Below are 26,261 nucleotides of genomic sequence, written 5' to 3'. Positions count from 1 at the left end.
CATCACTGAATGGCTGGATGGTGTACTTTCTAGGTCTTGTATGGAGTGGATGATTGGTACATACTTAGCATCTGGGAATACTTTCTCTTTGATACTCAATGCAGCCTCTGCTGTTGTACCAACATGACCAAACACTATCTTCACGTCTTTATGATAATGCTTTACCATTGGAAATATTTTAAGCCATTCTTGGTCTGGTTCCATTCCACTTAATTCAGCTTGCGGTGTAAGAGGTTGTACGTTGTTGTTTCTTGCATCTACCATTTCATCATTACTCGGGTCTGTCATTGTGCAAATCACTCCATGCCCATTCGATGCCAGCAGAACAGCGCCCTCTCGTTGATTTAGGGACAGTGTTAAATTATCTCTCGGCCACCAATGTGATCCCACCATGAGTACTGTATTCACCTATGTCGTAAAACAAAACCATAATATTTTCAGCATTACAGTGAAAACAAGAATAGTGATTGAGACGCGTGTAAAGGGGAACTACATGTTTACTGAAGAGGAATTTCAAAATAGGTTACATAATTATCGTAATATCTTACTGTAAAGCAGTGTAATATTATTGAATCCATGCATTGTTTTAATTTATTTCATGTGGATCATTATCAGGTAGTAACTAGGTTAATATCAGAGTGTTGATGCCCAATATGTCATGTGATCGCCATATATATGATTGCATAAATTTTATAAATTCAACATATTATAGAGAAGATTCATTCATAAACAATATTCAGTGCGTATCATTGACCCACAGAATAAATCGTATCAGAATAACACAATACATACATACCATATCTGCACCAGCCCCACGTAAAATATCCACCACCTCTGTCTTACCCTCCTTGCATGCAATATCTAAACATGACTCCTTGGTCTGCAAAAATAAAACACAATACAAGGAAGGTTGGTATGCACAATAATTATGATTAATGAATACCAGCACTCAAACATTTCAGAATGAAATAATCTAATGACAATAAAACAAAATTAAGTTGATATAATATAGTTAAGATACCAATCATTTGTAAAAATATAGTTATGTTTCAAATATATGTTGATACTTATGGAAATATCATAGAGTTGTCATGTATATGACGAAACTATCAGTATAAAACTGTGATAAACTTCTTATTTGGGTAGTGTGAAGACCCCAGTATAATACCATTTCAGTCAACAACCAACCAATGATCAGACATGTAGTTCACGATATAATAACTCTTTATTAATACCGGGTTAATGGAAGCATCGTCTCGCAAGACAATCATAGCATTAGACAATCTAAATACAAGATTACTAGCCCTTAAATCGGCCATGGCTCGTAAATCATAAGAAGGCTGGCTTTCATTTGGGAAAGCCAATGAAATATTTCTAAATGGTATATTCTAACTGTCCATTGCCATACATGGCTATGTGACATCAAGTAAACCCTGGTTAATCAACTTGACTCATAATGAGAGATTTATTAGTTCCTGTAGGAAGTCCAAGTATTTTAAACTAAATAGAAGCCCATATGTATCCTGGCCTGTATCCTCTGGGAAGGTCAAGTAACAAACCGTAATGTTAACCGGATTGCATGGACTACAGAGTTTTAGACCCGTTCCCAACAAACCAACTCGTACGTGTTTGTGTTGTAAATATTCAATTACCTGACGAACGATCATATCCACCATTAGACATAAATAAAATAGTTTGTTTTTGTTAAATATCCTGAAATACAAGACTTGTGTGGCTTCAATGATTATTTCTAAATACAATATGAATAACTTTGAGAAAACGATTTATGAACTCATTCTTGGTGCAGGATTTATCGAAAACATTTTTCCAAAAAAAAGCGAAATAACATTTTATTTTGTTATTATATCAATATGGTAATAGCAATTTTACCGGGTTAATAAAACACACTTTTTGTATGAGGCTATTATGTGGCACCATATGATTGACATCTACTAACATATTGATTGCAACATTGGGGGGGGTCAGTAGACAGTAGAATACAATCGAAAGTAAGAACCAGAACCATCCAGCGCAGACAGTGAGTATAGTAAAGAAAATCCATGGGATGCCATTAGCCTAATGTGTGTTGGATATACGGATTTTCCATTGACACTGAACGGGATACAGGGATAATTTTAATAGTTTTCATCAGCATAGAAAAGACGATATCATGAAAGACAGATACAGATAGAGGTAAGACTGCTTTTTTATACCAATTAGATAATGATGATCTGCTCAAAAACTGCAATGGAATTTGATTTAGATGAGGAGCCCCCTGAAAGGGAAATCCAGACTGACACCATTGAAAGCCATTAATCAACACACTGAGTGGCTGGGTTTGGAAGATGGTGGGATGTCACACTTCTTGAGCCACAAAGACTTTATTTCAGACTTGGCAGTGAAAAGGAAAGTGTTGAGTAACATTGGAAGTGACAGCATGGATGGGAAAGTAGAAGAACTGAAAGAATCTAACTAAATTAGAGACCCAATTATAAGTAATGAGAGTGGTGATAAGGATCCCACAACTAATGAACAACAGTGTGATCGCCATGACAATTCGAAGTCAGAGTCTGCTACAGCCTGTGAGGCCATTCAAGGGAATTTAAAAACAATGGGTACCGCCTTGTGGATGAAAGAATTTAAGAAAAGAAAGTCTCTGTAAATTAGCATCTAGTCGAAGCAATAAAGTTATGGGGGTAAACAGTATCAATAGTACCGCTGAAGAAATGATGAAGGACACTGACTCTGTAAATAATGAAAGGAAAAAGATAAAGATAATTCATTGGCTGAACTCAGGTAGATGCGTGCTGAGCAGGTCATTATGAAAGATTTGAGTGCAGAGGTAGCAGCACTGACTGAAGCAAAAAATTACAAATCCAGAAGAGGCCCAAGAAGGAGCAGTTGTAGTAATTGTGGTAAGAGAAAAAAAAAGTTGCAAGCACTGTTACAAATGTGGAATTAGTGGAATAATGACTGTCACTCTAAACAAACTAGCAGACAATATAGGACTACTTCAGCGGGACATGGAATAACCATGGTAACTAAAACGTCCCAAACTGGCCACAATTGTCAGAAGAAGTCAACACCTACCAATGTTTAGTATGTAATGTTCGGAGGTAATGTTCACAAGGATGTCTGAAGAATCACCAGGTACAATACAAAGACAATTGTAATGTGATACAACAGGTGGCAGCCTCAAGTGCTAGGCACAGTGATAGTGATACCATTAAAATGTCATTTCCCACTCATCTGACATCAAAACAGAGAGATAGAAGTACGAAATTAGAAGGGGAGTTTGGTGCTATATGCGCGAAGAAAAGGTATATGCTATGGTCCAGAAATTAAAACAGCTGTTTCTCAGTGAAGATTGAGTCCCAACTACTAGCAGCAGTGATACTACTGATACTTTTCGGGTACCTTTTCTGGCGAGGGACGCGAGTGATGGGGAGGATGGTACCAGTACCAGTTATTGGCTACAATTCTATTGCAGAGCTTGTTAGCAAGTAAGTGGAGGCAATCCATCAACAGCCTTATTAACCTTATTCAGTGCAGAGCAGATGAAAAAGATGCACCGAGGAACAATTGGTGTGAAATGTTAATTCCGAACTGGACTAGTCAGTGAAGAGCAGCCTGTGTTTTTCGAGCCTAATGCAATAATGCCGTGGCCAGATGACAAGTTCTCTTGAGGAACTACACACAAAGTGAAGTACAAGTCCACAATCCAACAAAGCATGATATCATCATGAAAAGTTGCACTGAATTGGGTTAGGTTAATTTGATCTAGAGTGTCATTCCAATAGATATCCAAGAGGTGAACAACAAGACTACAACAACGTCAGCACATATTGATGTAGTCAGCAGTGGGACAGACTCAAAAAATACAACAGAAAGTGACATTGAAACAGATGATTAAATACCTCCTGCAGACAAAATATTGCAGAAAAGATGCTGTGAGAAAAGGCAGATTCATTTTTAAGAAACAAAAGGAATATCAGGCAGATAACCTAACGCTGCATATTGAACTTAAGATAAAGAACCAATACAACAGTCATACCAAACAATGCCACGTCCACTGTACAAAGAGGTGAAACAGTACTTAGAAGGCTTGATAAGTCAATAATTGGTAACATCCATCATATCGCCAATAGTATGAGTTACGAAGCGAGATGGACACCTGAGACTATGTGTGGACTCAGACAGTTGCATGAGAAGAAAAAATTCCAGATTGACATTCAATTCCTCACATACAGGACATTGTTTAGATGGAAACTCACGGTCATGTCATATGTGTGCCCTACCTAGATGATGATGGTTGTTGAAGAGCATGTTGAGAAGGTGCGGAGAATTCTGCTTGTGGGGTCATGGTATCAAACTGGAGCCAATAAGTGTGATATGTTCATGCATAGAGTGCGATATCTGGAAAGGATCGTCTCTGAGAATGGTAATCAGATAGACACAGCTAACATGACAGCAGTAGACACGCTTTTCTATGATTGGTGAGCTCCGAAAACATTTAGGCTCATTGGATTGGATACTATAGACAGTACATTCCAGATTTCTAGTGAATATCTAAGCCACTTTTCGATTTATTGGTAACCAAACGCTACAGGCCAGTCTGACACAAAACACAATAAGACAAAAGGAAAGACAGGAAGGTTAGGCAGCATGGTCAGGGGAGACAATTTCAAAACAGTCCATCACCTGGACAGTAACACACCAGCAAATCCTCAAGATCTGCTTGATCGTTTACCAAAACCATCTATCATGGGCTATCCAGATTATGAACAACCATATATACTACATACTGATGCCTTGAGTGAAGGTTTGGAAGCAGTGCTCTACCAGAAACAGAATTGTAAAATAGTGGTTATTGGCTATGAGTCTAGGACACTCACCCCAGGAGAAAGAAACTATCTCCTACATTCTGCTAAACTGGTAAAAGAGTTCGTGACTGAGAAGTTCCAGGACTATCTTATTATGCACCATCCTTCATATTGTACACACATAGAACCCACTCACTTATGTCCTGACCACTACTGACCAGAATTGGCTGATTTAATCTTCTACATCAAGTATTGCCAAAGAAAGACCAATACTGAAGCAGATTCACTGTCCGGGCACCAGTTGACATGGAGACATTTATGCAGATATGTACTGAAGAAGTCTCCAAGCAAGTCATGAATGCAAGTCAGTCAATGGAGAGGTGGTATGAATTGAAGCAATATCGACTGATGTACGACTGATAGATGCTAATGTGGAGAGAATGGGAATGGGAATGAGAGAATGGGAACGACTCAAAATCGATAAAGAAGGAGTACTTATAAGAAAGACACCATCAAGATCCCAGCTTTTTCTTCCAAAAAAGTATCAGTATGGCTAGACATAGTCTCTACTGGCCATACATGCAACGGGACATAAAGCATTATGTTATGAAAGCATGCAGACGTTTGAAGCAGAAAAGACCAAACATACCAACATGGGCACTACAAGTCAACATTGCTTCCTCGATGGCATTTGAGCTATTTTCAGGTACAAGCGCGGATATGAGTATATACTAGTTGTTATCGACCAATTTACCAGGTTTGTACAGGCGTATGCTACTGCCAACAAGTCTGGCAAGACAGCTGCTAACAAAAAATCAACTCATACTAAACCTTACTGGTGGTTCAATCGCACCCAACTTGGTATGCTTAGAACTCTAGCAGAGAAGGAGAGGTCAAACTGGACGGAATCGCTGAACAAAGTTGTACACGTTTACAACTGTACTAAGAATGAAGCCACTGGCCCCTCACCATATTTCCTCATATTTGGTCAACACCTAGGACTACCCATTGATATGTTTGGGCTTGATCGAAATAGCAAAGATGGCATGTGATATGTCGAGTAATGGAAACGTCAGATGTAGGAAGCCTGTGCCATAACTGCAAGAAGTGCTAAGAAGTCAGTTGGAATGGGTAAAGGCAACCATAAGGTATATGTTGCATCGCTTCCACCAGGTATTGGTGAAGAGTCTGAGTGAACGGGGAGGACCAGAAACACCGAGAGCATACTGGGAAGATAAAATCCCTGTAGTTGTTTCCAGAAAGGGAGCTGATAGTACAGTGTATAAAGTCAAAGCAGAAGACGGGGAATGTAGGAATGGAAACCTGCTTCCATGTAATGCATTGCCTGTTGATGTGCTCCCAAACTATACTATACCAGGACCGTCCAAACCCAATGTAACACCAACAAGGGAAACAAGAAGTAGCAAGACCAACCATCCCCAAGAGCAGACACTGAAACATGGTAAAATCGGTGATAGTGTTGAAAAAGACGATCGACATACATCCCTGTGTCATTATTGCAGGATCCACATTTATCATTGTCACTGGTAAAAACAGGGTCACCAACACAAATGGTAATACATATGTCCCCAGGAAGCAGACTACAAGTTACAACCATTATGCTCCGGTGTTCAAGTCCAGAGCAATTAACTGTTATATAGATTCATCACCATTAAGTATTAACCCAGATATGTCATTAATATTACCAGAAACTACTAGTGACAACCCAGATACATCAGTATCATTAACTGATATCACCAAGCCAGTGTTATCCTTGCTTGATATTACCAAGCCAATGTTATCCTCGCCTTATATCACCAAGCCAGTGTTATCCTTGTTTGATATTGTCAAGCAAGTGTTGTTCTTGCTTGATATCACCAAGCCAGTGTTATCCTCGCCTGCTATCACCAAGCCAGTGTTATTCTTGCTTAATATCAGCAAACCAATGTTATGCTCGCCTGCTATCACCAAACCAGTGTTATATTTGTCTGATGTCACCAAGCCAGTGATATACTTGCCTAGTGTCACCAAGCCAGTGTTATCTTTGCCTGATAACCCCAAGCCAGTGATATCTTTGCCTGATATTGTGGAACCCTGGTAGTATTAAATTGACTATCCAGTTAACATTATATTGCAGTCTTGTCTTATATAGACAGTCATTGATATTTATTTATTAATTATTTAGTAAGGTATCCACTAGTGCAATGTAACTATTATTATATGCACACTAGTACTTTATGAAAACAGGAGCACATGTTCAAGTTTCAGGGTCATTACCATGTATGAAATTAAGTGTATTATCAGTAACAGGATGTGGAGGTAATTAGTGGATAGGATGCAGTTAAGTCAGTCACGCCCTAGACAAACCAGAAAGGGATTAACATATGTTATAGCAGCTCTCTCATACTCCACTGTGTGATCTCTATGTACCTCATTGAATGAACACAACTATTATACACTTATTCTTGTCTGATATCAAATATCACTGATATCAGAATGTTATCAATCTCTGTAGAATCCTTGGTATATCAATCAATGGCATGTGATTTCTGAATGTGCTCCACTACTTTCTTTTTGTGCATTTCATCTCTGTCAGCTTTTCTTAAAACAATATTTGGCAACTCTAACTTTATCTTGCTTCAGTGTAACATTATCACCAAGCCAGTGTTATATTTGCCTGATATCACCAAGCCAGTGTTATCTTTGTCTGATATCACCAAGCCAGTGTTATCTTTGCCTGATTTCACCAAGCCAGTGTTATCTTTGTCTGATATCACCAAGCCAGTGTTGTATTTGCCTGATATCACCAAGCCAGTGTTATCTTTGCCTGATTTCACCAAGCCAGTGTTATCTTTGTCTGATATCAGCAAGCCAGTGTTATATTTGCCTGATATCACCAAGCCAGTGTTATCTTTGTCTGATATCTCCAAGCATGTATGATGTATAGTGTATGCATGTATACATTTTGTGTCAACACCATGCGATATTTTCTTCCCCTTTTTATACAAAATATCGGTTGTCCGCTAGGTGTCCTTCTACATACTCTCGACATACTCCAGAAATCCTAAATATACGAGACACATCCCAGATACAAACGCTTTGTCCGTTTTTAATACTGTATTTAGGCTGTGCTATCAACGATCTATAGACGTTCCATGTACCTTATCTTTCCTCCCTCTTTCCGTTTCCAGCTGCAGCGAATGTGAGTTGCAAGGATGCAGAGAGGATACAGCGGACGTTTAACGGATGATAACGGACATAGAATGTTTGTTGCTTGTATATTTTGCGGATTGAAATCGTAAACGACAGATAGTTCATCCGTTCTGAAAGTGTTGTGCAGCTCAAAAAACGTTTTGCACAGATGAAATCCCAGTAGACGGATGCTCGATGGATATAGCGTATGAAATATGTATGCAATGAATACACAACGGATTCATTTTCCAACGGGTAGCAAGATTTGTTAACATTTACATCCTCTTTTCATCCGTGCAGTGCAATGGAACCGGGCCTTAATATTCTAGTTCCGTCCATGGTGACAAATGAAAGTTGGCAATGTATGTAGGTGCAGCGTGCGCAAATGGGAGCACTGCATCATGGGACGATACAAGCTCCATATAATTAAATATACAATCCTAATAATTACATGGAATATTAAATGAATACGATTTTATAAGATACTGTGAATATATTAAGTTAGCAGACACGCTGTACATCGGCAGAAAGTGGTCCATGTATAGATAACACGAAGTTTAAAACCGAACATTAATTAATTTTTTTATAAAAAAAACACATAGAATATCCCTTTTTCTTTCTACAAAATTGTTTCACATAGAGTCGAGACGAAAACAAAATAATAAATTCGGATTTGCATCTCATGTGACACAGCTTATCGCGAAATATTTTCAAATTTGGCCGATGCGTTGTTCCTGTCCCAAGTGCACTGTTTTACGTAGTCATGGATACCGGTACACAATACACATATTTCAACCAAGTCATTGATGACTAGTTAGTATCTGCCAGTCGCATTCTGGAATCGTCTGTGGTGAAATGCTAGAAGTTATATCAACTTACTGTTTAACATGAAACTCCAAGATGCGATAATGTAGAGAAAAAAAACGTTTTGAAGGTGTGGAAACATTCAAACATATAACTATCAAACGCAATTTTATTCGAAGTAGGCATGGATATTTGTCACTTGGTGGCGACATTTACAATATAAAATGATTGCGGTATTCATATTTGTCACTTGGTGTTGACATTTACAATATAAAACGATTGAACATTTGCGGTATTCATGTTTGTCACTTGGTGGCGACATTTATAATATAAAACGATTGAACGTTTGCGGTATTTATATTTGTCACTTGGTGGCGACATTTATAATATAAAACTCTCAAACGGTTGGAGAAACGATTGCGGTATTCATATTTGTCACTTGGTGTTGACATTTACAATATAAAACGATTGAACATTTGCGGTATTCATGTTTGTCACTTGGTGGCGACATTTACAATATAAAACGATTGAACGTTCGCGGTATTCATATTTGTCACTTGGTGGCGATATTTACAATATAAAACGATTGTGGTATTCATGTTTGTCACTTGGTGGCGATATTTAGAATATGATTGAGGTATTCATATTTGTCACTTGGTGGCGACATTTACAATATAAAACGATTGTGGTATTCATGTTTGTCACTCGGTGGCGACATTTACAATATGATTGCGATATTCATATTTGTCACTTGGTGGGGACATTTACAATATAAAACGATTGCGGTCTTCAATACTAAGTAATTGTATCCTAATTTAGAAATAAAGCAAATTTGCAATCTAAGTATAATGCCCTTTACATAACTGTCCCTTCTACATTGCAAGGCATAAATATGTAGGTGTTTTGGAAGCATGGTAAGAGAGATGACTTGTCAAACTTAATCAAAGTATTCATCAATGGTTACCACTTGGTGGTGCTATTTACAAATTTGACAGACGGAGAAGGCAACATCCCGATAAAAACAATAACAATATACACAGGATTAAAAAAAAGAATTTTGTAATTAAAACCTCGAAATTGGCTAAACAACCGACAACAAAAAATGGTGACCCTAAAGTTCGAATACGATGTTTATAACGTAATTAATGATTTCCCAGAGTTAAAAGCCTTTTTGAGGAATGGCTGTTTTTACACATCGTCAACAGAGGGCTCCCTTCAAGTTGGGTACTGAAATCAGATGGCGGCAACCTAATCACAGGGTGGAACACCGAGTCGGTAAAAACTAAGGGAGATTTGCACCCTTGCCAGCAGGTATGTTGCTTTAAATTACAATTAGTATAATATATATTTAAAATGTTAAAAGTAGAGCTATGCTTTGCTAATTGAAGGTCTTTTTCATGGTGAATTTCAGAAGAAAAGTCATGTACTTTGCATTGCCAATTGGATAAGCTTACTGCAATGCACTGCCACTGCAGTTGCAATACTTACACATGATACCAGTGGCGGATCTGATTCCATACGGACAATTTATTGAACCATTGACACACAACTGTGCATTTTAATAAATGGGGAAAAAGAAATAAATAGCAGAACTGTAGAGACACCCATTGCTTAGGCTGTGGTTGAATTTCACTAAGCTTAAGGCCTGTGTAGACTCATTGAGCCCAATATTTGCAAAATTTAGATTTTTTAAAGTTACATAACCTTAGAATGTTGTCTTCCAATCCAGCTCAAGCTTGATCCAGAGACTATTATTTACGATAATTCAACATTGTGTATCGCGATTTACAAATGACAAAATGGGGTGAAATGAGCATCAATTTCAAAAGGAATTTCAAACGTGTTTTTGAAACGTTTTGTTTTTTTCAATTTCAAACGTGTTTTTTTAACCAAAATGCAAAATAATTAAATATACTGACGCGGGCGATAAACAGGAAACTCAGAATTAATTGTAATAGGCTTTATAGACCAAAGTCAAAGATGATGAGGGTCCCCTGTTAATAAAGGGTTATTTATACACAGATGTTGACCACTTTTTGTCCCTACAGAATTATCTGGGCAACTGCTTTGGTAGTTGTTGTTTTCTGTGAAATAACTGTAAATTGTTCATTGTAGGTTTGCACTACCAATTTAGACCCAAAATGTAAAATGTTCACCCAACCTTTCCTGCAGGATCTGTGAATATCCCTTTAAGTCACTGGGACTTGTACATGTATATAGTACATATACATTATAGGTACATCATACATGTATACATGTAGTATATTTTATTTTTAGCCTTTGATTAAATTGACAACAGTGTTAATATTGGTTTTGTATTTTCATTTTTCAGGAACAGCTAGTATAGTGCACAATTGCTGCGTTCCAGAATGTCCAAAAGCCGGTTACAGAATACAAGATGGCTGAAAAGTTAGCTTCCACAAGATACGTTTAAAATGGATTCATGCTATAAAACGCGACCCAGGCAAACATTTTACTATATCTAAACATACCAAAGTATGTTCTTTGCATTTTCACGAGGATGACTTCACTGTTGACCAGTTTACTATTAACCGCAAACTCAGACCTAATGCTGTGCCATTCGTTTTTGATTTTACTCCTAAAATTGGTAAAACAAGAAGACTACCTTCCAAGCGCTGTCTTAATTTTGAACAAAACAAAGAATATGAAGGTACAAGCAATGTTGAACAAGACAAAGAAACACCTGAAGATATCCTGCGCAAAGAAAATGAGGAACTAAAATCCCAAATGGAAAATATAAAAAAAGCATCATTAGAAGCTGACAGAAATGTTGAGCATGTAAAGACACTTCAAAAAGAACTTGAAGAAGCAAAAGAAAGAGCCAAGAACAGTTTGAACTTTAGACTCAATACGTTTAAGAACGATGACTCATCAATGGAGTTTTACACCGGGTTCACATACAATGTATGTACTATCATCTCCAATTTACTAGATCCTGGGCAAAATGGTGGAAACATAGAGTTGTATTCATGTAAAAGGACTGCTACAACAGCAAACGAACATGAGGACCATTCCTACTGTGATGGGCCACAACCACACAAAAAAGGCCCAGCACCAGCTCTGGATTACCAGGAACAGTTCTTTTTAACTCTTGTGCGTTTAAGAACTGGTTTCTCAGAGCTCCATCTTGCACATTTGTTTGGCATCAGTACAACTACTGTTTCACGCTACATTTTAACATGGGTGAATTTAATGTTTCTTAAACTAGGAAGTCTAAATATGTGGCTTGATCGCAGGACCATAGATCAAACTATGCCTGAAAGCTTTAGGAAGAATTTCCCAACCAACAGAGTGATTATAGTAGTTTATAAATAAATAAACGCTGCTCGGACTGGTAAGTATGATATATTGAAGATAATATTTGGTAATCGTAGTCCTAAATAACTATTAAAAATCACTATTAGAGTGATTATAGACTGTATGGAAATAAAAACTGAAACACCGTCAACCCTAGTACTTAACAGTGAGTTCTTTTCCCAATACAAAAATGCATGTACAGTGAAAGGACTGGTTGGCATCGCTCCATCAGGAGCTGTAACATTTGTCAGCAAATTGTACACCGGATCAGTATCTGACCGAAAGATCACAGAGGAAAGTGGAATTTTGGGTATGAACTTCAGTGACAATGATGTTGTCATGGCCGATAAAGGTTTCCTCATTGACAATTTGTTGTCCGAAAAAGTAGATGCAAAAAATGTGAGGCTCAACATTCCTCCATTTCTGGAACGAAAGGAACAATTTTCAGAGGAAGAAGTCTTGGCAATACAAGAAATTGCAGCCGAAAGGATCCATGTGGAGCACGCACTAAATCAGATCAAGAACTTCCACATATTTGACACACCAATTCCTCTGAATATGACAGGTTCCATCAACCAGATTTGGTCAGTATGTGCAATCCTGACAAACTTTCAGAACCCACTTTTTTCAGATCATCCTCTGTGTGTCATTGACAATGTTAGCTCTGTAATATAAATTATAGTGTTGTTAGTACTGAATGGAAAGTGTTGGTACATGTACCGTCTGTAAGGCTCTTGAAAATCAAGTTGCTATTTTTGATTACATTTCGTATTATACTTAACTCATTTTTTTTTAATATTTGATGATTTGCGAAATTGGAATAATAAGAAAATGAGATCACTATTTAGACCTGTGTCATACAATTAAATCTGTTTTCATTTCAAATATCTTGAGAGAGCTTGTAACAAAAAGTGTCATTCATGTACCATATTCATTCTAATAACCGGCCCATGCCCTTATAAACGCCCACCCAAGTTTTTTTTGTGAAACATGGTACATGATATTTGCACTCGGTGGGTTCCAATCATGTATGTGAGGTAATAAACTCCAACAAAATAGTTTTTCATGGTATTTAGGGCAAGTTCTTGCTTTGAAGAGGGGGTTGTTTTTACTCGAAATTTATTCTTTCAGTTTCAAAAATAAGGGCCCATGCAAAATGACTTTGTTAAGGGCCCTGGGCGGTTATACGGTAAATGACAGTGGACTCATTTCTTAATTTCTCAAGATATAAATATTCAAAAAATGTTATTATTGAGTTAAGATATTATATTGCACTGGTGAGCACTGGACATGTACATGTTTGATTAAGGTCAATATTGTTTCCAAACTTTACTTGGTAAAAACAACATGAAAAAGCACAACTTTTTTCTTGAAATATATGTACAGAAGGTTATTGTTACTAAATTGTTTTGCAAGAAAAAATACTTTTGTAGGTATACCTTGAACAGATCTCAAAATAAAAATTGAGTACTAATTTCTGTTTTTAAAAAAAAATACTGTTTAGGACATTGTACAATGTAACAATTTATGAGGCATCCCATGTTCTTGATGTGCTTTTTAGAAATGAAACTGGATTTGGATTCTAATAGAAAATAATTGTTAAAATGTACTAAGACTAATTTAAACATATATTTTATTATATTCTTATTCAGGGGGTAGTGTTTACCATGTAAACAAGTCATCCCATTGGTTCTAGCCCATCTCTTATCAAAGAAAATAAGATGGGCAGACTCTGTGGACTGAATCATTACTTTTCAGAGGGGTCGTGGCATTAAAATGATGATGTAATATTACGTTTTGGGAAAATTATAAGTCGTTAAATTGGTGAAAATCATTTAAAACCTACACAAGAATGAGAATGAAGATGGGATTTATCTTTTATTGTGTCATAATGGATGGGCAGCTACTATTTGTATTGTCGTGGATACCGGTATATAAACATTGGTGCTCCAGAAAGCAGCTGAAATAACCATAAAACAGAACAAAATTAGAGAATTAATGTGAACAAATTTTAATCCCAAACTAATATCAGGCCGGTCTAAAGAATTTATGTACCAATTTTATTCAAATGTGTTGATCAGTAATTGAGATATCAGTGTTAATTGATTATGTTAATTAGGTGATTAATAAGCATATTTAAATATTTACCAAAAACTAATTGGGTCTCTGCATAGTTCTCTTTAAAAGTTTCATTAAAATCCAATTTGTGGATCTTTATATATAAGTGGAACATTATGCAAATTAGGTAATTGATATCTAATTAAAACTAATCAGGTCTCTGCATAGTCCTAGAAGATCTATGTAGCAAGTCTCATTGAAATATGATGATTAGTATTTGAGATATCAGGCAATAAGCTGAAAATTAACTAATTATGCTAAAAAGGTAATTAATATGCACAAATATTTATCCAAAAACTAATCAGGGGTCTGCACAGTCCTTAAGTAACTATGTACCAAGTGTCATTGAAATGTGATGATTACTTGAAATAGCAAAAGCTGACCATTAATTAATTATGCAAATTAGGTAATTAATATGTACTGATATTACCCTAAAAAGTGTCTGGTCTGTGCAGTGTCCTATGACATCTATATACCAAATTTCATTGAAATGTGATGATTACTACCTGAAATATCAATAGCTGAAAATTAATTATGCAAATTATGTAATTAATATGCATGGATTTTACCAAAACCTAATCAAATCTGTGCATTGGCCCAGAGCATCTATGCACCAAGTTTCATCAAAAATCAATGTATGGTTCTTGTGATATCAGCGGAACAGACACACACACAGACACACCCACACACACACACACATACATACAGACAGACACACTAACTGCAAAGACTCCCTTTTTGTGCTTCGCACACAGGAGTTAAAAATAGGCAGAAATAATGAGTCCCAAGTGGTTTTGGGTGAGTCCAGGACCCCAAAAAGCAGCCTAGTGCTACCCCTGATGCCTTGTGACCTTTTAGGCACATACATGTAACCCATCATTTGCATATTCAGTGTTTTATCAATTCACACAATTTTACCAAATTGTACCTGTATAAAGGCAAAGAAAATGTTGACAAAAAACAGTAGAACCGCACACATGTAGGCCCATAAAATAGCGGGTGGGAGAAAAAGATTTTCTGTAGACTAACAGCAATAAAAAACATTGTACAACCTCATCAGTTTACTCAGTGTGTTTTATTTTGTATAATTCATTTCATTGCAGAGCTCTCTTGATTATTTACTTATAATTATTGCAATGGAACATTTTATACAATAATAACTGCGTACCATCTTTTTTGAGGTCATTAAGTAAAATCAGCTCGGGATTGGTTCAGATCCGAGGTATTTCATACAGAGGCACAAAACAAATTCCCTCAATTTTGCACAATGACCGCAAAACTGATGGTGTAAAGTTGTTTTTGTTTTTCACAACCCCTTTTTTATTCCAGTGAAATAAGTTTCATCTTTCTAAAATGTGATGAATAACAATTTTTTCCATCATTGTTGTTCCCCCTGTAAATGTTAGAATGTCTCACAATGATTGCCTGCAGTTGCAAAGCAATTTTAATTAATTAGCCTGCATATACTAAAGCAAGTTTGTATACTAATTATCATATGGATATGATTGAAAATTTAGAAAAATTTCCATTTTATTTCAGTAGAGGCATCTGTTGTGGAGTTACAGTCAAAAAGTGTGAAAATAAAATCAATATTTGATCAATAACTACTTGTCATGAGTTACTGAATTTGTCTGTGAAGTTACTGAATTCCTTGCCCCTGCAATAAACATATCTTACCAAGTTACCAGTCACCAATGAGTTAACATTTACGAGAGAAAATTACATAAAAATAGTCACAAAATTGGTCAGGGAGGGATACTGTGTCAAGAACTGTCAGCATGCTTCTTGCATTACTATAGGCCTATAAACTCATTCACAAAGTAACATGCCACTTCTGATGATTTGATTTTTCAAAACCTACTCCATGTAGGTCACAGAAAGTTAAACTCAGAAATGTGAAACATTTGTTCTGAATAGCCAAATTTGTATGAAAAAATCCAGAACCCATTTAATATGACTGGCAAGTTACTTTTCCCAAAGTAAGTTTATTTGTGACAATTTCAATTGATTTATTTTTGCTTACGGTATTTTAAAATTTTGTGTACCACTTTCATATAACTATGTGTACAGCAACAATACTGAAATAAACATTTCAACTTAACTTTTAACTCTACATTTGTCTGTGAGTAAAGTTTAATGTCAACCTGTTTTACAACTTGTTATAGGCAAAGTTAAAAGGACGTTCACTGATTTTGACCCCTACTTTTAATGGCATGTATCAGTAGATACACCCAAGAAAACCTTATTTCCAAAATTTCAGTCAATTTTAACTTTGCATTGCCAAGTTATGTATTATTATGTGTATTACATTTCTCCATTGGCTATAATGTTATCTTTTCTTTCAGGACCCCGAAAGAAACTCAAACATGTGTTTTTTTGGCACTTCTGAATTGTATATATAAGTCTGCTTTGGCAGTTCTTGTTTTTAATCAGTTTGCAACCATATAAGACCAAAAAGATAAAAAGCTATAATTTTCACAGACCCTCACTGCAGAATCTGTGAATGTCCATTTAAGGTTCATGATATTCAATGCCCTTGGCCTGTCAAATGCATTTTTGTGAGCTTTGACTACATTTTTAATCTTCATGTTTTCCAAGTAATGCTGGAAGAACGTGTTTGAAAAAGAATTCTTCTAGACATTGTACCTTGTCAAGCCAGAAAGACTGATCAAATCGTATACGCTCAACAGACATGCCTTTTTTTGTGCATACCACAAAATCGCACCAATTTGCACCAGTTAAGACCATCTGCCCTTGAACCTGTTCAAAGTATCCATTACCATGGTTGTTTTTTAACTTAGGAAACCCATTCACATTTTCCAGGTAAAATGTTGGAGAGTTGCAAGCTTCAAGAGGAGTTACATTTATGTACATGGTATGGGCAGGTGCTTTCATTTCAAGTAGGCCAAATGGATTTTCTTCAGTCATGTCGACAACTTTTTTGTCTGCTGGTGATGCTGCTAGCCACAGATTATTTTCATTTATGACAAGTCCACTGTCAAAGACCTGTACGGGATGCCCAATGCTGGGCATGTAGGCAACATACTTGTCTGCTATGATTGGCTTCATTTTCAAACCATGATCAAACAGCCTTTGCACAAAACTTGATGGTGTCTTGGGCTCAATTTTGTCTCTAATTATGTTGTCTTTGGCCTTGCTGGTTTTCTTGTCCATTGCCTGACAAACCTTCCCAAACATAGAAGCAGTTACACTATGTTTACGCAATGTTTTCCACAATTCGCTCTTCGACTGATCTCCCGTTTTCTGCTCCAAGTCGAATGATTCACCATCTGTTAAAATCAGGCTTTCAAGCAGATCCTGGTATTTTTCTGCATCTACATCTGCAACATTAACACTGGATGATGCATACGAGGGAACTGGTCTCAGAGGGAAACATGGGTACAACAGTGGTTGGGGTAAGGGACAGCGGTGTGGTGGAATGTTTCCAACTGTGAGAATATCAACAGGATCTTCTTGGCGATACTGGTAAGATAGCAGTGAGCCCTTTTCAACTGCCCCAAACAATGTTGCAGTGTATATGGTTGACATAGTTGCTGGTTTTAACATGTAGGCAGCAGGAATTTGTGGATTTATTTCATGTAACTCTCTAGCTGACTGCTGGACTAAGTGAGGGTCATGCACAAGGGAATCACGAGTGGCTCTATATAAAGTTGATTGAATGCCTTTAGTTTGTCTTCAAGTAGCTGATCCGTCTTGCAAACAAATTTTCTTTATCACTACATTGTCAATAGGTTCTGGGTTTATCTTCTTTCCACGAGGTTTGTGCCACCGTTATAACATTGATGTACAGGTCACATCATCAGGTACTACAGTCAGCTTATTATCTGTAATCGTGCATAGAGTGTATAATAATGCCAATACATGATTACAATGCCACCATCTCCAGCACTACATGTACAACCACCATGTAGAATTTGACTATTTCTCAAAGTGCATTTGACTACATGTGGACGTTCATTTTTGCGAAATGAACGGAATCAACGAGAAATTATGAATACAGTGTTAGATTGATAAGTTAGAATGTTTGATAGATATCCTTCAATTGCAAATTTCAGTGCCTTTAATTTCACACTTTGTGCTGACAGATCTTGGTGTTGAAATGTACTTGTATTGTGCTGTGCAACATATTCATCAACCATCTTGGTAGTTACCCGGATGCTGTGTAAGCTTTTCCCCCAGCTTGTGCCAGCAGCTGGGTATGACAGTTTCTGTGATGCCTTGGTACCCTTCTTGGGAATAGGTGGTTGAACTCCAGCAGCAATGGCATCTTTAACCCTGAAAAATGAAAAATAAATATTTCATTAGAATGGTAATAAATGAAAACTTATTTTCTTACTTGTTACCTGTGCCATTTCTTAATTCTGGATCCACATGATTCAATTAAAAAGATTAATAAGTATCCATACACACTGCGTACTCATGGTGCACACACTGACCAATTATATCAGGTTTTAGATAAAATACACTTTAAGTAGCACACGTGCATTATTTTTGTACAATTGCACTCTAAACACCCTTATCCATACAGCATTGCAGTGCGTATGGTAAACTTCTGCGTAATGTAGATGGGGTTTTCAAACGGATGTTTTTATTTGCTGCTGACAAATGCACTCAAGCCTTTACATTTTCACGCAGGTGAAAGCATCATTTTTTCCCCATTTTTAATGGCTTTATACTTGGGATAAAATAAAAGCTATTTGGTATTTTCTCTGCTTGGAAACATACATAATAATTATATTATTGTCATGTATGAATTAGATTAATAATTGCCTTTTACTTGTCACTCGAGAAATGAGAGAAAATAATGCAAGAATAATGTAAGTAAAATAATTTTATAATTTTATAACATGTAAAACATGTTTGCATGTAAAGGGTTATATGCCATTTTCTCATACATACAAAACGTACATTACTTTTTGACCCCCTTCTCCCTCCAATTACGTTTTTCAGATTTTCCCGCTCTTTACAAATTTTTTTCATACACAAGTATACTTTGAGATAATTTTTACCCCCTCCCCCTTTTACGTTTGTACATAAAAAAAAAATGGGGAACGACCCCTAAATTTATGTACACAACACCACACAGTCCTTACTTTTGCACAAGTTGTAACTTCTTCCAAGAGTTATGATACGGTAAATTGTGAGACTTCAACCAGTCTTTCAATTCTGCAAGTTTCAACTTTTCTGGCTTGATTGGTTGCACTGAATTGCTTTGACTACTGTCAGTAATCTGTAGAAACAACAAAAGAACTGTGTCTTAATAGACAAATATAGAGAAGAAATGCTAGAGGAAAGACATTTGAAGTACATAATAGCCTGTCTGTGTACATACAATGCATAGTAACATAGCACCCTGTTTGTATATACCCCTACCCTAGCTAGCTATATACTCACATGTCAGTCCCATACACTGAGGACATACACTACATGTAGCTATGTGTATTAGGGACTGACAGGAGTACCATAGAACGCAATGTAAAAATATTTTTGAAGCTTGAATATGAGGACATAAAATCTCAAAAAGCTTACTAAACTGGACCTACAATACCTCCAACATGTATATTGATACACAGTCCCTATCAGAGGGACTGTGGACTGTGATTGATATCAAGTTTGGTTGCTTTCCAAAAATTTTGAACAGAAAGTACTAAAATTTTACAATCAGTTTCACTTCCAATTCCGATTTTTGCATGTACATGTAAACATTGGGGGTTTTTGATCAAAAAATGCGATCAAAAAAATTCTACAGAAATTCCACCTATCAGATCTGCTACAGTTTGGGTTTGGCAATTGGATCTGAGAACTTACAGTGACCATGGAGGTAGAAAAGAGAAGGAGTAAGGACGCTATTTAAGCCCATGTTAATCTTATAAACATCCTTTGTTTTCAGTCTGGTTAAGCCACTTATTGTTTTTGTTTAGAAGTCGTTTTATCTACATGATGATAGCCGCTTATTTACACAAGAAAACGAGAGTAGAACTGAAAAAAATAAATTACGTTTAAACATCGTCTATATAATTGAATGTGCAAACCATAAATACCAGAATTGTGCATGCGTAATGACCTTTATCGGACCACAAAGGTCATTTCACACTTGTAGATACCGGAAATTCTGCATACGGACGCTCCCAAGATGTGTGCTTACTTTTTTTTGATATTTTTTATCGCAATAGTCGTCCAACTTTGGACATTGATTAAAAAATTCCCGCAAATTTCCCCAGTGAAATTTAAAGATACATGATAAGATTATAACAAGATGTTTTGACTCGTCATTTTTCATTGGTGTGCAGAACTGTGCAGATGTCGAAAATCACGCCTTTTGTTGTAATAGATTTCGGGCATTGAGTACACTCAGCGTACGTTTTTCACGGCATTTTGTATTATTGTTATTTGTTTGGGCATGCGCAGTGCATTGAGAATCTTCGTGAAGCTTCCGAATACAGCCGAAACACGTAAGCCGATTAACTGTGACATTGTACAGCGTGTTTGCAAACTAATTACAATGTGTACTGAGTAAACAAATCCAAAGCATCATGAAACCAGCGGAAACAATAGCGTCCTCACTCCTTCTCTTTTCTACCTCCATGCAGTGACATAATGTCTCAAATTTGCCAAAATTGCGAGAAAATGTAACTGCCCACAAACGTGGATATTTTCCCCATTGAAACACGTGATGGCGAATTTCCTATCCGGATAGGCTAAGCTAGCTATAGTATAATTAAGCTTAACCAAACTTTGTATGTTACATCATCATAAATCATGATTAAATATGTTATTTTCAAGACTCATTATATTGGAAATTTTTGTGACAACTACCTTCAGAATGTAAGTCATTTAATGAGAAAATTAATGTGATGTTATCATATTCAGATTCGTAACACACGTATGTATGTACAGTCAGTGAAGAGTTCTGCAACCTTCACTCCACAACACTAAATTTGGCCCGATTCTACACTTACACTAATATGTTCGAATTATATCATGTCTTACTAGGTCCATAATAGGAGGTTATTTACCTCCTGAAATAAGTGTGTTTGATTTATCTTGCATTACAACGTAAACCACAGTCCCTCAACACCCGGTTGGGAAACGCTATTGTTCTAAGGTGTTAATCCCCCGACCGCTGGTAACAGTGCGCGTTATGCTTGTGGAGTGAAGCCAATGACGTCATAGTGTTGAGGGACTGTGCGTAAACATAGTAAATTAAAAGTCACACTCACCAGCACTGCAGATGTAGTGGCGCTGTCGACATCTGCCATCTTGGATTTGAATACTAGTACCCAACTTGAAGTGAGCCCTCTATCAGGCATCCATACCTCAAAAAGGCCTATAGACTAGGTATACTTCTAATCCTACTATATCACCCCGGCGTGATGTCCATTTGCATCTATACTTGAAGCTATATCTTTATTTGAAAATATACCACAGATTACGCAGAACATTTTGGAAAGATGGCGAACAGTAACTATATTCAGTTCTTGAATATTTTGGGAATTTTAATTATGAAACAAAATCACAGTCCCTCAACACCCGGTTGGGAAACGTTAATACTTCTTTTGTCTCAATGCGTGTTTCGCCTTCACGAAATTGTTTATTCGTTGTTTATTCGTTAATCCGACGACCGAGTGTGAGCGCGAGCCTACTTAGCTATTAACATAAAATTAGCATAGGGTATGACATCATTTTTACCCAGAAGCCTTTTTGATTCACTGCTACGCATGCGTATGCACTTTGTTTTGATTTTGATTTCAACGTGAGAGACGATAGTTATTTTAACGAGATGTGGGAGGATTTGGAAATCGTCCGATCCAAACGACAACAATCATAATCAAAGAAAGCTTAGAAAGAACTCCCATGTGCTGAGAGTATTGGAGACACATTAAATATAATTCGAAATTACTTAGCTGAAAACTAATTATGCAAATCAGAAAATTAATATGACCAGATTTGAGTGTAAAACTAATGAGGTCTGCGCAATGTAACAGAAAATCTATGTCTCCAAGTTTAATTGAAATGTGATTAGAACCAAAAAAATATGAATTATTATGCTTATTAGGGAATTAATATGAACAGATTTTTACCCCCAACTAATTAGGTTTGTACATTGTCCTAGAGCATCTTTGTACTAAGTTTCATTGAAATGGAATAATTAGTACCGTGAAAACTCCAAAATTTCGACCCCTCTAAAAATTCGACCGCCTATTTGTTTGCCAGGTTTCGGTGTTTAATTTACCTCCAAATTTTCGACTCCACTAAAAATTGCCGACTCATTCTTATTCGAAAATTGCGACCAGTTTTAGTTTTCCCCCAAACGAAAAAAACACCGATGTGAGCGTTCAAACGGGACCTTCCTCGAAGGCATGAATCCGGGTTTCTGATTGACTGAGAGATTTTTATTTTATTGGTAACGAAAATATATTCTAAATAAACGAAGTTTCAAATAAAAACGAACATAAAAATCTCGGCATGCTGCGTTTCTGAATTGTTGATTATTACTGTACTCAGTAGTGATTATAATAATATACACAAAATAAATTTGTTGAATGGTTATGAAATACAAATAAAAGTCAACTTAGTTTCATCGTAAGCGAATGATTCCGGTCTCGTATAAACGTTTGATGCTGTAGCACGTGATGCTGTAGGATATCCGCCATGTTCTCTTAGGTCAAATAGGTCAAATCGCTAATTAACCAATCAAAAAGCTGGATGATGCCAACGTGTTCAAATTACCATAGCTTATTTAAATATGTTAATGTTATTGAACGCAATGTGGAAGAGATTGATGTTGTAGTACGATATTTTGGCTTGGATTTTGATGCGAAAACGGCATGATTTTTTTTAAATAAAAAAATTAGTTGTTTTTAAAAAATAAACTGGTCATCTGAAGAATAATTTAACATTGTTCACAGTGATAACAGCTCATTCTCGAAACGAAGCTTACCCGCTCACGCTAGTCACGATAAAAATCATACACGTGTACTCTTGAATTGACAGACGTCAATGACTACGGTAAAACTTACTCTATTTTAGCCGGCAGGATTGATTGAAATGTCCGAAAAATGACGCCAAAATACACCTTAAAAGTCCCATTTTATTTTCTTAAATCCCATTTTATTTTTTAATCCAAGGGCGAATTTACGGCAGAATTTGGTCCCTCAAATAAGGGACACGTGAGCTTTGATTCTAACCGGATACATTGCACTGGGTCGGGGAGATAGTTTACTAAACTTCCATGTATCTTTTGTCCAATGGGTACCTGTACTTCGAACATTCGCAAGTTTTCCGAGGTAGTGCGAGACAGCTTTGTCTTTTGACCTATTAGTTTGTGCTGACCTCTTCTCCGCGTCTTGATGTTTTGTTTTGCTTGTCATAATACTCACTGATTGATGACTTTGTTTAGATTTTGAGTTAAAAACTCGGCCACGACCTTTGCTTTTACCGTGAAACATGAGGAAGTTTACGTCAATTGACGGACATTGCATTTTTTAAAAACTAATGAAGCACACTGTCTATCATCCCAATTTTTTCATTTGCTGATTTCTATTCTGAAAAATTCGACCGTCCGAAAATGCACCTTAATTTTGACTCTAAAAACACGTCACATTTCTAACACAAATTATTTAAAACAGGTCGAAATTTTGGAGTTTTTACGGTACTTTAGATATCAGTGTGAAAGCTTATAATTGGTTAATTATGCAAATTAGGTAATTAATATGTACAGATTTTAACCCACAATTATTCAGGTCTGTCTATTGTCCTACAGCATCCATGTACATTCATTGATATGTGATGTTTAGTACCTGAGATATCAGTGTGAAAGTTGGTTAATTATGCAAATTAGGTGATTAATATGCACAAATATTTACTGGAAACTAATTGGGTCTGCATAATTCTAGATTCATTTAAATGTGATGATTAGTACTTTAGATATCAGTAGAAAAGCTGAAAATTAATTATGCAAATTAGGTAATTAATATGCACAATTATTTACCCTAAAACTAATCAGGTCTCTGCATAGTCCTAAAGGATCTATGTACCAAGTTTCATTGAAATGCGATGATTAGTACTTGAAATACCCGTGGAAAAGCTGAAAATTAACTAATTATGCAAATTAGGTGATTAATATGCACAAATATTTATCGAAAACAATCAATCTCTGCATAGTCCTTGAGTATGTAAGTACCAAGTTTCATTGAAATGTAATGCTAACTACTTATATCAAATGCTGAAAATTAATTAATTATGCAAATTAGGTAATTAATATGTACTGATATTACCATAAAAACTATCAGGTCTGTGCAGTGTCGTATGACATCTATGTACCAAGTTTCATTGAAATGTGATGATTAGTACTCGAGATATCAGTGAAAAAACCGAAAATTGACTAATCATTATGCAAATTTGGTAATTAGTATCCACGGATTATTACCAAAAACTAATCAAAACCTAGCATTAGTTCAGAGCATCTATGTACCAAGTTTCATCAAAATCCAATGAGTGGTTGTTTAGATATCAGTGGAACAGTCATGGAACCACTAAAAAAATAGCTAATTATCATGCAAATTAGGTAATTAATATGCACAGATTTTTACCAAAAATTAATCAAATCTGCGCATATGTTCAGAGCATCTATGTACCAAGTTTCATCAAAATCCAATGAGTGGTTCTTTAGATATCAGTGGAACAGTCATAGAACAGCTAAAAATTAGCTAATTATCATGCAAATTTGGTAATTAACGAGCATGGATTTTTACCAAAACCTAATCAAATCTGCGCATTGGCCCAGAGCATCTATGCACCAAGTTTCATCAAAAACCGATGTATGGTTCTTGAGATAGCAGTGGAACAGTCGGACACACATACACACACACATACACACATACACACATACAGACACACTAACTGCAAAGACTCCCATTTTGTGCTTCGCACATGGGAGTCAAAAATGGCATTGTTTGTAGACAGTAATTTAGTTCCTTGAGTATCAACAACATTCATGATCAGTGTATTTTAATTTAATTCTGATTTGGGATTAAGCAGAAACTAAATTGTTTTGCCATAACCCAACCTACCCACAAATTAGTTGAAAAATTGCATCTCTATATAGATTACTATAACACTATTCTATCAATAGTATAACCACCTTTGTAGTTTAGTAGTGCAAACTTACCTGACATCTGCAACCCCTCTAGCGTTTGTCGACTGAGAAGCATAGCAGCTCGTTGTGATGCTGTGAACTGTCCTGGCCTTCTTGCAACTCTATCTTGCCACTCAGTGAAATAATTTAGAAAATCAAGTTCAAGCCACTAAAAAAAATATTGAATACAGGAAATTAGTTTGTAATAATAAATCAACATGCATTACTAGGAACTATAGCCACCATCTACAACCCCCCCCCCCCTCAATTTTGACCCATTTGATAAAAAATAAACAAGTAATTATTGAACAAATGTGGCACAAGAATTTTAGCGAAAAAAATTTGGTACAGAAAAAGGTTAAAAGTATGATGTCTTCACAATTATTCAATAACTTACTGATAATCTTGGATCATCCGGATTTGTATAGGGTGCCAGGTTAGGTTTACGTTTCCTTAGATGTTCCTCCTTGCATCGCACATTTAAGCAGTCAAAAAAGTTGTCCATATACATTACAAACTTAGCAGTTTCCCCTGCTTCTGGTGGACCAAATCTTTGAATAGCATGGAACACTGTTTCACTTAGAACCTGCGAGATGCATACAAAAGGCAACATAGTTTAACAAGTTTAGCATATATTACATAACTGTCAACTTTTATTCAATGTTGTTGACTTTTTGATTTTGTGCAAAAATAGGAAAAGTGTCTTTAAAAAACATACCTGAGCTGCAAGGTTAACTCTCATAATTGAAAAAGATGTTAAATTGATATGCTCATATCCAATCTTGTTTAACAAGTGAATGTCCCTGGTTCGATCATCCATTATCAACTCTGAAAGATGCCTCCATAAT

The 26,261-nt window shown here is 36.3% G+C and overlaps 2 protein-coding genes across 2 annotated transcripts; both read right to left on the bottom strand.

Annotated features, from left to right (window-relative positions):
- Nucleotides 1-218: 218 nt before the first annotated feature.
- LOC146725892 (uncharacterized) lies at nucleotides 219-26,261 on the bottom strand. Its single transcript, XM_085496312.1, has 5 exons — nucleotides 26,132-26,261; nucleotides 25,811-25,999; nucleotides 25,447-25,582; nucleotides 797-880; nucleotides 219-408 (listed from the first exon to the last, which is right to left on the bottom strand). Exons 1-4 carry the CDS (start codon nucleotides 26,231-26,233, stop codon nucleotides 840-842), a joined length of 468 nt encoding a protein of 155 aa, XP_085352438.1. The 5' UTR covers nucleotides 26,234-26,261; the 3' UTR covers nucleotides 219-408; nucleotides 797-839.
- On the bottom strand, nucleotides 16,833-18,084 carry LOC146725893 (uncharacterized). Its single transcript, XM_085496313.1, has one exon. It carries the CDS (start codon nucleotides 17,820-17,822, stop codon nucleotides 16,833-16,835), a length of 990 nt encoding a protein of 329 aa, XP_085352439.1. The 5' UTR covers nucleotides 17,823-18,084.

This window comes from Saccoglossus kowalevskii, unplaced genomic scaffold (genome assembly GCF_978046115.1).
Source record: "Saccoglossus kowalevskii unplaced genomic scaffold, keSacKowa6.1 SCAFFOLD_111, whole genome shotgun sequence".
Lineage (NCBI taxonomy): Eukaryota > Metazoa > Hemichordata > Enteropneusta > Harrimaniidae > Saccoglossus > Saccoglossus kowalevskii.
Note: the sequence above shows the minus strand (reverse complement) of the source record. Positions and strands in the feature narration are given on the sequence as shown.

Excerpts from the sequence above, each read along its gene's own strand:
- LOC146725893 (XM_085496313.1), bottom strand. The coding sequence starts at position 17,822 with ATGTTAAAACCAGCAACTATGTCAACCATATACACTGCAACATTGTTT.
- LOC146725892 (XM_085496312.1), bottom strand. The coding sequence starts at position 26,233 with ATGGATGATCGAACCAGGGACATTCACTTGTTAAACAAGATTGGATAT. Across the intron at positions 25,583-25,810 it reads CGGATGATCCAAGATTATCA|TGGCTTGAACTTGATTTTCT; the intron begins GTAAGTTATTGA and ends TATTTTTTTTAG. Across the intron at positions 881-25,446 it reads AGAGGGGTTGCAGATGTCAG|ACCAAGGAGTCATGTTTAGA; the intron begins GTAAGTTTGCAC and ends TTATTTTTGCAG.